Genomic DNA, 16,451 nt, shown 5'->3' with positions numbered 1-16,451 from the left:
TTTACTTTATTAGGTAAGATATATGCTAAATCCTCACAGGCAGCATGAAGATATACATTCTGCAGCTTACATGCTTTTTTGTGTGCTGAGTGTCTAGCCTCTAGGTGGGTACATAATACATATTAATGCAGTAGTTTTGGCTGAAATTGAATGTATGTTTGGTCGGTATGATTTTAAGCAGTACCAGAAGGATAGGGAATCTGATTCTTTTCCAAGTGGTGCATACCACTAGAATTCAAAAAGGAGGCCAGAAAAACAATTAAGTTAAACTACCAGGATTCTGCTAGTACAAGTACTTACAGTCAAAAAGATAAGAGAGAATGCCTAATAGCAGAACATTGACAAAGGTCACAAAACTCTCAGTCTCATAATTCACAGATCACATAATTCCCAACGTTTTTCCCCTCAAAGTACCTATGTCAGTATCCAACTCATTCTTTAGAAATTATCATGAGATTATACTACAAATCGATGCCTAAAATTCGCAAAAACCTATGTTACCCGGACTCAGATAAAAATGTCCAATATAGATACGTGTCCGAGTGTCGGACTCTGCATATATTGAAATTTTACATGTTTTCGGCCTAAAATGAGTGTTTGAATGTCCATACTCATGTTCAAGTGTCGAGTGTCTGACACGGATTCGAGACAAAATGAAGAGTCAGGATAACATCGGCAAAAAAAAAGTTTTAACTTAAAGGTTCCAGATTATAATGGCATGTCATTATAAGGCAGAAAGAGTGGTTACTTGGAGTGTATGATTCTTAAGAATAATTAAGTGTATTTATTTTATAGAAAACTTTTAATCATCTCGTGCAGATAGGTGTATTAAAATGATGAGAGGGACAACTTAATTCATGCATGTCCCCATTACACTGTCCCTTGGCAATGAACATGCACAAAACACATAACAGTAGCTTGAAAAAGTAGTCTAAACTAATATTTTAGACATAATAGACTAAACAAATGCCTCATCATCAATCTCTATCTTTTAAACACATAAAACACAAGAGAGTATAGAAAATCAAGCCCACCCCTTCTCTTGTTTCTCCATATACATAATTTGTCTTTGTTTTTGTTCTCTCTGTGTGCTGCAGAAAGGTGTAAAAAATGTTTCCTTTCACCTGGAAGAATTACCTACTCTGCTTCTCAAACATTAAAACTTTGCCTATCACAGCTCTTCCTAATACTTCACCTTCAAACCAAATCAAGAACTTCAATTCCCTCTATAGTCTCAACTCCACCTCCACATCCAACCTCACTTCCTCCGCGGATCATGACTTTTTCTCCAATGCCTCTGACGTTTCGTCAGAAGGCGATGACTCCCCTCCTGATTTCGCCACTGTTTTTGCTTCACAACGCTTCTTTTTCTCCTCTCCTGGCCGCTCAAACTCCATCATCGACTCGCCAAACTCCCTAGGGGACCCTGAATGCAGTAATCTGGTCCCTGGCAGCGTCGCTATTCAGACCTACTCCCCGGATCCCTTGCAAGATTTCAAAAAATCAATGCAGGAAATGGTGGAAGCACACGGAATTATAGACGTAAAGGCTGATTGGGAATTCTTGCATGAACTTCTACTTTGTTACTTAACCTTAAACCCTAAACACACACACAAATTCATCATCAAAGCCTTTTCTGATCTTCTGGTTTCCATCATGTCATCCGAAAGCTGCCCGAAAATCGAAGACTGTCAACATGGCACCTCATCACCACCATTGGCCTAATCTCTTCAAACTTTTTCTAATTTTTTTGAGGTTAGTTTTCTGAAACAGAAATGTTTCCTCTGGGAAGACATGGTCAAATCTATATATTAAAACACTAAACCAAGATGAGCGTGGGATGTTAATACAGCATCGATGGATGTAATTTTTTTAACTTATTATGTCTGTGTAAGATGTTATGCTACTAAAGAATGTTTCTTCTAGTTTGGCTTGATTTGTTTTGATTCTTGGAATGGTCACTACAGATTCATGCTTATTAGTCTTGTAATATGTAATTAAGTTTTAGTTTGTGCTCCTTGGGTGTCTTCAGTTTTGTGGTCCAGAGGCCAAGTGCAAACAACTTTTAGGACATTGATATTTTAACACACTCGGGGAGCTTGAGCCTGTGCATTGTCCTTTTTTGACTTTGGGGGAAGACAAATGAGAGTATAAAGACACTTGCACCCTCGTATTCGACGAGGTCTGAAACTCAATCTCGTTAAAAAAGCGAGGGAGATACTAATTTAACGTTCATTTAGATATTGAGGATAAGTTTTTATCATTACGATATGTTGAGAGGAAGGTGGAGTCGACATGAGTCTCCTGCGAGTCTAAATTTTGATATCATATTATGTGATCAATTCTCTTAAATCATGTCTTCCACGAGTCTGAACTCTAATACCATGTTATGTGACCGATTCTCTCAAAATCTCAACATGTTGAACTCTGGTACCATGTTACTGACCAATTATCTCAAAATCTCAACGTGTTAGAGGGAGTTTACCAGAATCATATAAGATTCTACCAATACGAGTATATAATGTTTTCCAGGTCGGCATATAGCTCAGCAATCAGCAGCCTAGTAAAATATCGCCACGTTGTCAGAATCTGATTATTGCCGAGGCAAAGGACATGTTTAGTAAGATCCAAATTTCAATCATGCACCTAGGGCTGTCAAAAAAATTCGAAAGATCCGATATCCGTCCGAAAAATCCGCAACCGTATCCGAGAAAAAGCGGATATTATTCGTATTCGAAATAAAACGTATATTATCCGTATCCGAATCCGTGATATTCGAATCCGAAATTAAATACATATATGATATTTAAATTATATAATATATAAGTATATGTAATTAAAATTTAATTTTATTTAGCTTGTAGTGTGTGTTATGCATTAAATAATACATTTACATAAATTTTATATAATTGTACAAATACTCAAACACTTTATACATATATAAAAATATTATTTGAGCTTAGTCATAAAAAAATTGTTCGAAAATCATCGTTAATACGGTAGAGTCATCAAAAATATCCGACATCCGTCCGAAATATCTACATTCGTATCCGAGAAAAAGCGGATATTATCCGTATCCGAAATAAAGCGGATATTATCCGTATCTGAATCCGGCCATTGCGGATACGGATACGGATATAGGCATATCCGTATCCGAATTATCCGTTTGACAGCCCTACATGCACCACTTAATATGCTAGTGCTTGTGTTTCTTCATTTCCATGATTCCGTCTTACACCAACTGCATGTCTGCGTATATAAATGTAAGCACACAACCGCAGTACTGTATATACTTTTTCTGAGATGTTTTATAATTACAATCTGCAAAACGTCTTTAAGTTCCAGAAATATTGCGTAAATCTTATCCTTCTCGGACATGACATATGATCGGAATTTTTTAAGCCACGTATAACTACTGAAAAACAAAAATGCATTATATAACATAAAGCTATCGACCCCAACTATATATTGTCCAGAGGATCTTGTAAGCAGCACTATCTTTTCAATTTTTATTTTATTCAATAAATTTAGGCGTGACACATTTAACAATATATCAGGGAAGGAGACAAGCGAGAGTATCCAAGAAAGCCATAACGGGTGAATGAATGATTCTGGGCACGTTTTATATCATTATAGATCAGAACATACACAAATCTTCTGACCGCTTTGTAGTTTTAGGTAGAACGACAATTACCTGCTTCCCCCAAACAGTCTTTGATTAAGAGCATGTGCTATGGACATGATAAGTAGTAGTTGCACCATAAAATAGTAAAATAAAAAAAAGGGAAAGAGGCCTAAAATATTATTATTATCATGTTGGTTTCGACTTTTTGCTAACACACTCGTACCCACCGAACATGACAGTCTACTTATTTCTGTATCTTCAAGAGACTCTTTGCTAGCACACTCGTACCCACCGAACATGACAGTCTACTTATTTCTGTATCTTCTAGGGAAATCGATTACTTAAGTGCCTCTCAATCTCTCATATCGACTAGTCCAGGGAACTGTTAGCACACTCGTACCCACTCATAGAACTGCTAGTACACTCGTATCCATCGAACATGACGGTAATTTATGTAAATAATTTGGTATTTAATGAACCCATTAGGTGGTCAATTTGTTGGTATGTCATCATCAAGACCACAGAATAGCAAATTACAATATATCTCTAGGTTCTCTACAAATAATGAGATATGACAACCAAATTCATTTTTGTCCAGACGCGGAGATATACATGTAAATTAGAAAAGCTGTGAAGTCCATATCCCAGTGACATTGACACTAGATTTAGGTGGTTAAAAGTGTCGGTTATTTTCTCTTTTAGGCAGATAAATTAATCGTTTTTGTGACTTTTTTAACTGCTGATACACAGAAATATTCAGAACTCGTTTAGCACACAGCAAAAGTAGTGAAAATGCAATACCGGGTTCTGTTGGGTAGAAATTACTTATTCCCTGTATACTTGGTCGTATAACTAGTGCTCTAATTTGCGAGTTTTTTTTATGTAAGATTATCCCATCACTCTCCGATTTGCGAGGGAAAAAAAATTGTTGTTTAGTTTCATAGTAAAAGATGTTTGACAAAGTTGAAGCTTGGTTCTCAAAGCAAAATGGCAAGTAATTCAAGAAAATGCAACTTTTAAAAAGATGAAATGAAAAAAAGAATGACAGCTGTGGGATTTGAACCCACGCCCTTTCGGACCAGAACCTGGATCTGGCGCCTTAAACCACTCGGCCAAACTGTCTGATGGTTTAATAAACTGTTTTCTTTGTATAAAACAGTTTCACAGTGCAATGGAGAATTACAACCAAACTAAAATTTCGGACGTTAACAAATTGAAAGTAGAAATTTGAATGTGCAATCTTTAGGCACTATATTGAGTGATCTTCCATTGAAATTCGAGCGTTAAGACTGGAGAGGACTATAACTAAGGTTCATGTCATAAGAAGGAGGACTATAACTAGGGTTCATGTCACAAAGGCATGGGCATTGCCAAACTGGGCATGCCATGATCACCATTAGCTAGGCATGCCAATAGAAACTCCTGTGACATGTACACTAACTATAACGGAGAGTTATCTTGTACTTATCAAAGAGGTATCTCGTGATTATTGAAGAGTTATCGATAAATTAAAAAATGACAAATTTACTATTCATTTTTAGAGTGCAGCAAACAATATTAATATTTGCAAAGATATCTTCAAATTTCAAATTTATTTATATCTAAATACGTGCCAATAGGAAGAAAAAACACTGCTAACATTGAAGACACGATCCTCAGTTTCAGAAAGATTGATACATGCAAAGAGGGAAATATAGGAGTAGCTGGAATTTTACACAAGTCATATACAAATTGCAGGCTTGCAAACTATGCACCAACCATCTCCCTCTGCCGCAAAACAAAAAACCTTAAACAGAACGCATCTTAATTATTTTTGTCGAAACCGATTCATCCAATATCATGAAGCGCCAATCCCATATCATCTTGCAGACTTGCACTGCAATCTAAAATGTGGACTTAAATTTCGAAAGTCATGTTCTCAGCTTCATGTCTCACAGATTCAAACAGCACTGAGGACAGATATCGCTCTCCAAAGCTCGGGAAAATTACCTGCCAAGTTGTCGAGAGGAGATAAGTCAGGAAAGTACTCTAGCCGTATAAGAAGCTATTTTAAGTTTCTTACTAATTAACGCTCATGGCGCCCTGGATGGTGCCATATACAAAGAGTTGTTTGGTGATTGAGAAAAAAAGAAACAAACTTACGACAATCAATTTTCCTGCACTTTCTGGCCTCTTTGCAATTTTAATAGCAGCTGCAGCTGCAGCACCGGATGATATTCCCACCTATAAAAGATACTTAATGATCAGAGGCAGAGGAACTGAACAAAACATCTTACAGTACAAATGGTTGAACCATAAGTACTGAAAGATATTCATTTAGAGTGTCTTAAATAGTTGAACCTACCAGCAATCCTTCTTTTACAGCGAGAAGCTTTGCAGTTTCTATGGCTTCATCACTTGACACCTGGAAAATGACAGAAACAACATCACATCTTGAATAATAGTATGTGTTTTTACTAAAAGTTTCTACCGAATGATATTAATATGCTGTCAGGCTCAAAGCACCTGACAGTGGTGCAATGTTATTTTTTTTTTTTGACAGAGACAAGTGGTGCAATGTTGTGATAACTAATGCATAAATTGAATGAATCTTTACAAAATGAAACACAATAATTTCCTATAGTCTTACTTGAACAACTTCATCAATAAGGTCAACGTCCAGTACTCCGGGAATAAAACCAGCTCCAATTCCCTGGATCTTATGCGGACCTTAGGCATTATAAGATGTATAAATTAGGTATATTCAGCACTAAACAACATTTTTGGAGAAGTAAGATGTTTATCCTGACGAAGACAGAGTTGTAAAGTAGTCTGTAAATTAATTTAACGCTCTGGAGTACTGAGAAGTAATAATGATCAATATTAATCATAATTATCTGCAGTTGCAGGCTTGCAGCCATATATATCCTTCATCCTAATTTCTGGAAAACTAAATTATAGATTGTGAACTAACTACATAATTTCCTTCAAATAATTTTACAGGAAATATATCTGTTCCAACAAGTAAACAGTTGACAGTTCTACCTCGTTAAACTTGAGACACAATTGTAAGGATTGACATGTAAAATGGCGTTCTTTACTTAAATATTTGCCAGAGGGCATCAATCTTGTGCAGTCCATTATCATTTTATTCTGAATTTCCACACCTTTAAACCAGAAAAGAGCAGATGCTACATAGATTCTGCAGTTATGTGACAATATATTATCATAGATCTGTCATCCAAATCTTACCAGGCTTTCCTCCAGATAGAATAGCACTCTCAACGGGTTCAACGCCATAGAGCTGATATTGAGGGAAGGGTAAAAAAAGAGAATTTAGTCTTTAACAAATACTAATGAGTACACAGTGGTATATAGAGCAAGGGCATTAGTATATCGTAGCTAACCTTGATGGCGGGTTTTTGCTCTTTAAGGAACTTTCCGGAACCTGTTATTGTTCCCCCAGTACCAATTCCAGATACAAAGGCGTCTATTTTCCCATCAGAGCCTTTCCAGATCTCTGGTCCAGTGGTTTCATAATGTATCTACATTGTAACGACAATATAGAATTTCTCTTTAGAATTAAAACAAAAGCCTCGAGGATAAATAAATAACTACCAAATTCAGACCTTTGGGTTTGCAGGGTTCTCAAACTGCTGAAGAATGTAAGCATTAGGTGTTTTAGCCAATATCTCTTCAGCCTTCTGGATAGCACCTTTCATTCCCTTGGCAGGATCTGTCAAAATCAACTCAGCCCCAAATGCACGGAGAATAATCTTTCTCTCGAGGCTCATTGAAGCAGGCATAGTAATTATAAGCTTGTATCCCTTAGCCGCCGCCATGAAAGCTAATCCAATGCCAGTATTTCCACTAGTAGGCTCAATCAGGACGCTCTTTAACACAAAAGGAACATGATCAATTAGATCCAATTATACCCTCACTACCTAAATACAGAATCACAACCAATTGAAATACAAAGAAACTATATCCGCGATACCAGCAATCGATATTTTGATTCATTGCTTAAAAATGTGAAATTAAACTCTAAACAATCAATAATAAACAATTACACAAGAACATCAAGCAAAGCACCAACCTCTCCTGGTGTGATAAGGCCCTTAGCCTCAGCATCTGTAATCATACTATATCCAATCCTACACAACAAAAAACAAAACCAAAGTCATAAATATTCAAATTCACACACCACCAATATCAACACACACAAAATCACAACTTTTCAATAAAAAAACAAGATTGCTCAAAGTAAAAAACCTGTCTTTAACACTTGAGCATGGCTCCATCATTTCTAACTTGGCAGCAACACGGCCAACACAACCATCAACAACATGGTTAAGGTACACTAATGGGGTTTTGCCAATCAACTGTGTAACAAAATTTCAAGTTCAGTTGAAGAACACAAAGCTAAGTATAGTTGAACATTACAAGAAAAAGAAAGATGGTCATATGATTGTTTGTGTTGTGCATACTTACTTCAGTGACATCTTTGGCAATACCAATCTTCTCCTGAGCCATGATTTGCAAGAAAAAGGTAGATAAGCAATGCAAGAAATTTTGTGTAAAAAGCAACTAAGAAAGTTGTTTGTCAGACTGTTGAGTTGTGTATTAATCGGAGATTTATAGGCTACACTTTCTTGTACATTATAGACAACGTATGTAATGGTATAAGACTATAAGTGTATAACCGATAACTTAAAATATAAGAGTAAATTATAAAATTTTGCCCATACTTGCATCAAATTTCAGAAAAAATGGTCAAGTTTCCAAGTTCAGGGGATTAGTGGCCTAGTTTATTTATTTTTTTCATTTTTAAATAATAGTTTTTGAATATAGTGACATGTGCTCGGTAACATTTATAATTTTGTTTGTATCTTTATATTAATAATATAAATATCTAAATTCTATATAATATTAGCATATTAAAATGAAAAAATAATATCTAATGATATAAATTATAAAAATTTAATTATAAATTTTCATTTGTTTATTTTTCTTTTTTTTGACAATATGGCTTATAGCCTTATCTGTTCTCAGAAATCTCTCGGTGAGCCAGGTCCGGACATGAGACGACAAAATATAAGCTCTTAACTACTGAGCTATTAGCCGTGCTCTTTTCATTTGTTTATTTAAGCAATTCAATTATAATTGATCACAAAACAACAATAATTATAGGTCAATAGTTATTTAGTATAATATAAAAAAAGATTGGCTATAATTTTTAAACAGAAGTTGACATATTATAAACGAAATGAAGAGAATATATGAAAGTTTTTTTTTTTTTTTGATAGAAGGGAATATATGAAGCTTAAAGTAGTAAAAATGTTGATTTCCTTTCAAGATCTTGTGTGCAGAGGATATACATACTGTAGAGAAAGGTTTGACCTCCAGCTTGTACTCTATGATTAACTATGTGCTTGACTCGTTTTAAAGCAAAACAATGTGCAGCTCCATTAATTAATAAGATCATTCAAAGATTTATGTCACAACTTAAAAGAGTTGATCCGATAATTCAGCACCTCCTTGATCATTTACACCTCATTTGTGCGAATTGCGATTCTTCAAATTTTGCAAGAAGCATATTTGATTAAACATGTACTTGCGTGTTTTCTTGATGGTTGCCGAGTTCTAACATGCGAGCTACGCAATACATGAATGTGCCAGTGATGTCGAGATTTATTAATTTCGTAGAGTTCAAGTATTGTAAACCAAAAAAAAAAAAGAGAACAAAATGGCATATTGAAATATAGAGAGCTCGAGCAGCAAATTAATAAAATTGTTTACCGGCATAATTTTTAATTAAGCTTGTTTAAAAATATGGGAGACTTGCTTTTAGTAAAAATAATTTTTGAACTAAAAATTGTTGTTTAGAAAAATTATTTTAAATTTACTAAATAAGCTTTCACCCGTTTTTAGTAAAAGATTATCTACAACAGCAATGACAAACAATATCTAAATTGCAGGGCCGACCCTAAAGATTTGGGTGCTCTGGACCAAATTTGAAAATAATGTTCCTATTTTTCAAGATCATAACGGAAAATTTACATACATTCAAATATACAATGACATAATTAAAAACATTTTTTGAAGATTAAAAATACAATCAATTTAAATGCATGTAAATATATAAATACATAAATTTATCATTATATATCATTAGATCATGAATGAGAATTTGATTATTGTTAAAATCATACTTAAACGATAATGGAGTACATCTATATCTTCCAAAATCTAGGAAATTAATTTTGCATGTTCATATGAAAGATACTCAATAAATTAGGTGAACTCAACTTTAAAGATACTCAATAAATAATAAATTAGGTGAACTCAACTATAACTGGGTAAAATTCGGATTTTGCTGCCATCGTTGAGGTGGGTACCTGGCAGTGGCGGTGCCACACTGGGGCCTGGGGGGACACGTGCCCCCACAGGTTTCCTTTTGTGGGCCCCACATATTAGTAATACTCGTACGTTTTGTCATTTGTGTCCCGGATAAATTACTAAATCTCTCTATAAAGTCATCTCAGCTTCAATGTATTTCAGTTATAGCAGTAGTTTCAGCATGGTCATGCTTCTCTAGGATTTGTATGTCTAAATCAGTCGTGGTAGCAGGCTGGTTTTTAAATAAGATTTGAAGGGTAGGATGTTTAGCCAAGTCTATTTGTTCCAGTTTGTAGTAGTTAATGTTCGAATTTGTAAAATAAATTAAATAACATATTTTGAGAATAATCGAAAAATTAAAAGTGCCCCCTTGAATATTTTGTCTGGCTCCGCTACTGGTACCTGGTATATCTTTCTAAAAGAAATAGTCAGGCTAGGCGACTGGCCAAGGGATATAAATCTGGCTGTCTAATTCTAAACTAATAATATATATCTGCATAAAGAGATGCTGGATAAGATGATTCAATAATGCATGATGATACAGATGTGTGTATAAATTAAGGTCAGCAAAACAACAGACGTTGATTCAATTATTACATTTCGACATCTACAAGTGGAAATGATTTCCACGTCCAGCTAGTGGATAAAATAATTATTCCCTGCATTTTAATAGAGTATTTTAACAAAAAGTTACGAATTAAAAATTGCAAAGATATCACGGTGATAGCTAGGCTCCAAGGATTATAAGACACTTGGCGATGCTTCTTATGATATTCAACACAAATCGTTAAAACATTATGAAATAACCTCGACTAAGTTTTGGTGACATGAGGTAATGAACAACAGACCAACAAATATTTTTAACATTTTCTGGACCGGAAAGCTTAATTAATATATTCGTTTAGAGTGACCAGGAAGGGAGCAAGAAACCAGTGATTGTGGGGTTAAAGATTTTAAATCATTTGAACATAATATAAGAAAGAACCGCAGTATAAATAAAATGATAATTATTTTGGAAAAAAATTAAATATAATATAAAATAAAATGATAATTTGGCACATTAGTGTTTGGATTTTAATTTTTAGTATATGAACACAAAAATTCAAAATGAATTTAATTTCAGATATGAGTTTTCATTTTATATACATGTAAGTATATGAATATATGATATAAATATATTTTTAAATAAATAAACATATTTTCATATAAGAAATAAATATCTACATATAAATGTATAAATTTGTATACAATAGTATACAAATATAAAAATTGAATATATGTTTCCGTAAGTAATAAATAAAATTTTTATTTTTCCAATATATTATAATTGAATTTTATTATTAAATTTATGTGATATATACACAAATAATACACAATATGACTTTAAGATTACGTATACGAATCGTAAATAGGTCGAATATTTGAATATTGGTCTCATCTTAAATATAAATTACGAAAATACATAATATGAAAATACATGACAAAACTATTAACACATGTGAATTGCATATTAATATTTGAAGTGCGGTAAATCGAACAAACAATATATTTACAGGTAAATTTTCTGGTAAAAGAATAGTCATGTTTGCGCAGAGCATGTGTATGGTAATGCAGGAAGAACGGTTAAGCGTGGTGAGGTAGCAAAAAAAGACAAGGCATTTATTCATGTTCTATCAATTCTCGTATCTCAATTTATGATAAAATCACTTAAAATTCATAAAAAGTTTACAATATATTTCTAACTCTAGCGATCGGCGTTACGTCTGAATACTAGACAACAAAATGTCTCTTACAGGTTTGAAAGGTCAGTTTACAAATTATTGTCATGATGCCGAGTCAAACAAATAGTTGCTTGGGGGCTTATGGTTGGAAAGCTCAGCCAATGAATCTTATTTTTCATAAGACCATGTAAAACTAATTTCCCCGTATGATCATTCGGTCCCCATTTGCAAAAGAACCTCATTCTGGCTTATGTAGTCTATTTTCTGGTTACCTCACCTCATAAAACACACAATTATTTTTGTCATGAAAATAGGCTTATCTTGGACTTGGAACCCGATAGTTTGTGAATATATGTTCCATTGCTAGTCGCTTAATATGTGCTCGTGGACACATATTAGAAAACCTGTCTAGAAATTAATGAGTCCCTACTGAAGACGGTGAAACTACACACTTTCACGGTTTAACCAACTTCTTTATATTTCTTAGTTCTGCAAAGATTGATACATGCAACGAGGGAAAGATATTGCTGGAATTCAATGCAAGCCATATACAAATTGTAGGCTTGGAAACTATGTACCAATCATCTCCCTGTGCTGCAAAAGTAAAAATATAGAACAGAATAATTATTTTGTAAAACCAGTGTATCAAGTATTATCTTGCATTGCAATCTGAAATTCAGACTCAGATCTCGAAGGTCATGTTCTCAGCTTCATGTCTCACTGATTCAAACAGCACTGAAGACAGATATCGCTCTCCAAAGCTAGGGAAAATTACCTGCAAAGTCGGGGAGGAGGTAAGTTGGGAAACTAATCTAGGTGATAAGAAACAACTTCAAGCTTTTTAGTTTTAAATATGGTATGCATGTTCAGAAGCCTAGAGTAGTAGAAAGTCATTAACGACATCAAATTACTGGCTTTACTATTTTTTTTCGGGTACATAAGAAATGATCAGGAACTAGGATTCTTGCAGATGGATAACGACAAACTAATTACCCTTCCCACCGCAGATGGTGCCATATACAAATAGTTTGTTAGGTGCTCAAAAAGAAAAGAAACAAACTTACAACAATCAATTTTCCTGCACTTTCTGGCCTCTTTGCAATTTTAATAGCAGCTGCAGCTGCAGCACCAGATGATATTCCCACCTGTAAAAGGTACTTTAATATCAGGCGCAGAAGAATTAAACAAAACATCATAGAGTGCAAATTCTTCTAGAGGACCCATAAGTCCCGAGTGTCTTAAATGGTTGAACTTACCAGCAATCCTTCTTTTACAGCAAGAAGCTTTGCAGTTTCTATGGCTTCATCACTTGACACCTGGGAAATGACAGTAACATCATTACATCTTGAATTAAAATATATTGCTTTTCAAATTTTAATAAGAGACTATAATTATACTGCCAGTTTATTCATTTAACTTGAGAATATTTTATGGTAGTGCTAATGAATGAATTAGGAAATTTCTTCTCCATCCTTTCAGAAAGAGGCCCAGAGCACCTGAGAGTGGTGTAATGTGGTGATAACTAAACTATAAATTAAATGAATCTTTACAGAGGAAAAACATTAATTTGCAACAGTCTTACTTGAACAACTTCATCAATAAGGTCGACATCCAATACTTCAGGAATAAAACCAGCTCCAATTCCCTGGATCTTATGTGGCCCTAAGGCATTACAAATGTATGAATCAGGTATATTGAGCAATAAACTTTCTTTTTTGGGAGTATTAAGAACTTCATCCCGACGAGGATATAATAGTCTGTAAACTGAATCCATGTCTCAGAGGAATAAGTACTTCTGGCCAGTATATAATAAAATTTATCTGCGTTGCAGCTACATACATACTCCATCCTTATATCTGAAGCACTGAATTCTTTTGACTACAAAAAAAAATCTGAAAATTGGGACAGCTTTATATATTGCTTAAAATAATTTTACAGAAAAAATATACGTTCCCTTTAGCAAACAGCTATAGCTCGTCGAACTTGATAAAAAAAGTATGAATTTTTTTTTTTGTATGTAAAATGGAATCCACTGTGTATATATTTGCAAGATGGGCATCAACCTTGTGCACTTTTTTTTTTGTCATAAACCTTGTGCGCTTTATTTTAATATACTTCTAGTGATTTTGTATTATTTAACATCGTCAAATATTTTATATTCTGTCTACGCTTTTAAACTAAATAACAGCATATGATAAATGGATTATGCAATAACAAATATGTTGTAATCCAAACCTTACCAGGCTTTCCTCCGGATAAAATAGCACTCTCAACGGGTTCTACTCCATAGAGCTGATATTAAAAGAAGGGAAGAATATAAAAATTAAGCGGGTGAAGCAACTTTTTGGTCTTTAGAAAACGTTGACAGGTGCACTGAGGTGTTTGAACAAAGCACATATAACTGGGGATCAGTATATTGCAGCTAACCTTGATAGCAGGGTTTTGCTCTTTAAGAAACTTTCCAGAACCTGTTATTGTTCCCCCAGTACCAATTCCAGACACAAAGGCATCAACTTTCCCATCAGAGCCTTTCCAGATCTCTGGTCCAGTAGTTTCATAATGTATCTACATTTTACAATAACAGTAAACTTTTGCTTTAGGAACAAAACAAAGCGTTGTAAATGAATAAATGACGAGCAAATTCAGACCTTTGGGTTTGCAGGGTTCTCAAACTGCTGAAGAATGTACCCATTAGGTGTTTTAGCCAAGATCTCTTCAGCCTTCTGAATAGCCCCTTTCACTCCCTTAGCAGGATCTGTTAGAAATAACTCAGCTCCAAATGCCCGGAGAACAATCTTTCTCTCGAGACTCATTGAAGCAGGCATAGTAAGTATGAGCTTGTATCCCTTAGCGGCCGCCATGAAAGCTAATCCAATGCCAGTATTTCCACTAGTAGGCTCAATTAGGACACTCTTTAACACAAACAAAAAAAAAACATGAATATGATCCAACTACACCCTCAGCTGCATAACTCGTGCAGCAAAAATAGAAATTTGCATGATTACATCACTACCTATATACAAAATCACAATCCACTTGAATACAATGAAGAAATTACATGCGGGATACTAGCTATCGACATTCTCATTCATTGCTTAAAATGTAAAATTTAACTTCTAAAAATCTGTAGTAAACAATTACATCAATACAAATTGAAGCGAGCTGCTAGCCCTTCTGGATGAAAAATTAAATCCTCATAAAGACCACATCCAAAGGCCCGAAATCGATCATAAAATTATTGTGCATGACTTTTTCAGACTTTCCAAGTGCTATGTTACCAAAAGTATTGCAGAAATAGTTCATACAAAGAACACAAGCAAATATACTAACCTCTCCTGGTGTGATAAGGCCCTTAGCCTCAGCATCTGTAATCATGCTAAAACCAATCCTGCACAATTAAAAAAACACCAAATTTATAAAAAAAAAATGTATATATTCACACACCATCAAGACTTTAAATGCACAAAAAGTACACATTTTTAATGAAAAACCTGGAAGGGCTCAAGTAAACCACCTGTCTTTAACACTGGAGCATGGCTCCATCATTTCCAACTTAGCAGCAACACGGCCAACACAACCATCAACAACATGATTAAGATATACTAATGGGGTTTTGCCAATCAACTGTTTGATAACATTTTAACTTCAGTTCAGGAACACAAAGCTAAGAAAAAGAAAGATGGTCATATATTTGTGTTGTTGTGCATACTTACTTCAGTGACATCTCTGGCAATACCAATCTTCTCCTGAGCCATGACTTGCAAGAAAAAAAGTAGATAAGCAATGCAGAGGATTTTTATGTATAGGCAAAAGTAATAGCGTGTTAATCAGAGATTTATAGGCTCCATTTTCTTGCAGATGAGAAAAACACTTTGACTTAAATGGCTGATAAATTTCTTGCTTAACAAAAAGAAAGTGACAATATTTGAAGTAAAGAAAAGGATTCTAAGTGATAAGTTAATTTGACTTATAAAATAATTTTATTTATAAGTTAATTGGATGTTTATTTATATAAATTTATAAGTTAAAAAAAGTAAAATTATTAAAATACAAAAACCTTTATTAATAAATTAAAATTTATTATACATTAAAAATTTAAAAACTTCATAATAAAATGCAAATCACTAAAAATAATAAAAAAATGAGAATTTATGGTTTCCCGCTTCAAGTTTCAAAAGCCTAAAAAAACACATTTGCTTTTTTTTTTTTTTGTCGAGGAAGCAGAAGTAACTTAAATTAGTACTTATTTGAGTAGCCAAACATGCCCAATAGTTAACCAGTAGTTGCTTGTAGTGCCGAGTCAAACAGATATTGTAGTTGCTTGGTGGCTTATGTTCGGAAAGCTCAGCCAAAGAATCTCATCTTTCGTATGACCATGCAAAATTATATAAGCCGTACAATCGATCGGTCCCCATTTGCAAAATAATCTCGCTGCATATGTGCCATATATGTAGTCTGTGTATTTTGGTTAACTTTCCTCATATATCACATAACTATTAATTTTTTTGTTTACCCACACGTAACTCCTACTTTGTTGTAAAGATAGACAGGCAATTTGAAAATCACAGGTCTAAGTGTAGTGTTTGTGTAGCACTGGAGAGACTGAAAACAAGCTTAAGGTTGAGATTTCAGTGTTAAATTTGCTTATCAGTTTTTTTTTTTATGAACATATGACATATTGCATATTGCATGTAACATGTTTTTCGTTGTTCAAACTTGAGCTAGTC

At 34.1% G+C, this 16,451-nt stretch overlaps 3 protein-coding genes and 1 non-coding gene across 4 annotated transcripts; 1 reads left to right on the top strand and 3 right to left on the bottom strand.

The window, feature by feature from the left end:
- Positions 1 to 1,110: 1,110 nt before the first annotated feature.
- On the top strand, positions 1,111 to 1,725 carry LOC108201894 (transcription repressor OFP12). The gene has a single exon (XM_017370230.2). The coding sequence runs from the start codon at positions 1,111 to 1,113 to the stop codon at positions 1,723 to 1,725; it is 615 nt and encodes a 204-aa protein (XP_017225719.1).
- A 2,942-nt stretch (positions 1,726 to 4,667) lies between these two features.
- On the bottom strand, positions 4,668 to 4,747 carry TRNAL-CAG (transfer RNA leucine (anticodon CAG)). Its single transcript has one exon. It is a non-coding gene; the product is annotated as a tRNA-Leu (tRNA).
- Positions 4,748 to 5,243: 496 nt separating this feature from the next.
- LOC108203065 (cysteine synthase) lies at positions 5,244 to 8,260 on the bottom strand. Its single transcript, XM_017371778.2, has 10 exons — positions 8,096 to 8,260; positions 7,877 to 7,986; positions 7,701 to 7,758; positions 7,234 to 7,497; positions 7,012 to 7,149; positions 6,857 to 6,908; positions 6,255 to 6,334; positions 5,970 to 6,029; positions 5,768 to 5,848; positions 5,244 to 5,614 (listed from the first exon to the last, which is right to left on the bottom strand). Exons 1-10 carry the CDS (start codon positions 8,135 to 8,137, stop codon positions 5,522 to 5,524), a joined length of 978 nt encoding a protein of 325 aa, XP_017227267.1. The 5' UTR covers positions 8,138 to 8,260; the 3' UTR covers positions 5,244 to 5,521.
- A 3,916-nt stretch (positions 8,261 to 12,176) lies between these two features.
- On the bottom strand, positions 12,177 to 15,594 carry LOC108200579 (cysteine synthase). The gene is made up of 10 exons (XM_017368784.2): positions 15,438 to 15,594; positions 15,239 to 15,348; positions 15,055 to 15,112; positions 14,373 to 14,636; positions 14,152 to 14,289; positions 13,965 to 14,016; positions 13,307 to 13,386; positions 12,981 to 13,040; positions 12,789 to 12,869; positions 12,177 to 12,499 (listed from the first exon to the last, which is right to left on the bottom strand). Exons 1-10 carry the CDS (start codon positions 15,477 to 15,479, stop codon positions 12,407 to 12,409), a joined length of 978 nt encoding a protein of 325 aa, XP_017224273.1. The 5' UTR covers positions 15,480 to 15,594; the 3' UTR covers positions 12,177 to 12,406.
- Between the last annotated feature and the right edge of the window lie 857 nt (positions 15,595 to 16,451).

The sequence above is a fragment of the Daucus carota genome, chromosome 9 (assembly GCF_001625215.2).
Source record: "Daucus carota subsp. sativus chromosome 9, DH1 v3.0, whole genome shotgun sequence".
Taxonomy (NCBI): Eukaryota; Viridiplantae; Streptophyta; class Magnoliopsida; order Apiales; family Apiaceae; genus Daucus; species Daucus carota.
The sequence above is the reverse complement of the archived record's forward strand: the minus strand, read 5'-3'. Positions and strand labels throughout refer to the sequence as shown.

What these genes read in the sequence shown, in the direction of transcription:
- LOC108201894 (XM_017370230.2), top strand. Translation starts at nt 1,111, where the DNA reads ATGTTTCCTTTCACCTGGAAGAATTACCTACTCTGCTTCTCAAACATT.
- LOC108203065 (XM_017371778.2), bottom strand. Translation starts at nt 8,137, where the DNA reads ATGGCTCAGGAGAAGATTGGTATTGCCAAAGATGTCACTGAA. An exon ending in GCCTTATCACACCAGGAGAG is followed by an intron (nt 7,498 to 7,700) that starts GTTGGTGCTTTG and finishes TTTGTGTTAAAG; the next exon opens with AGCGTCCTGATTGAGCCTAC. An exon ending in TCTATCTGGAGGAAAGCCTG is followed by an intron (nt 6,335 to 6,856) that starts GTAAGATTTGGA and finishes ATAATGCCTAAG; the next exon opens with GTCCGCATAAGATCCAGGGA.
- LOC108200579 (XM_017368784.2), bottom strand. Translation starts at nt 15,479, where the DNA reads ATGGCTCAGGAGAAGATTGGTATTGCCAGAGATGTCACTGAA. An exon ending in TGCTCCAGTGTTAAAGACAG is followed by an intron (nt 15,113 to 15,238) that starts GTGGTTTACTTG and finishes TTAATTGTGCAG; the next exon opens with GATTGGTTTTAGCATGATTA. An exon ending in TTTATCCGGAGGAAAGCCTG is followed by an intron (nt 13,387 to 13,964) that starts GTAAGGTTTGGA and finishes GTAATGCCTTAG; the next exon opens with GGCCACATAAGATCCAGGGA.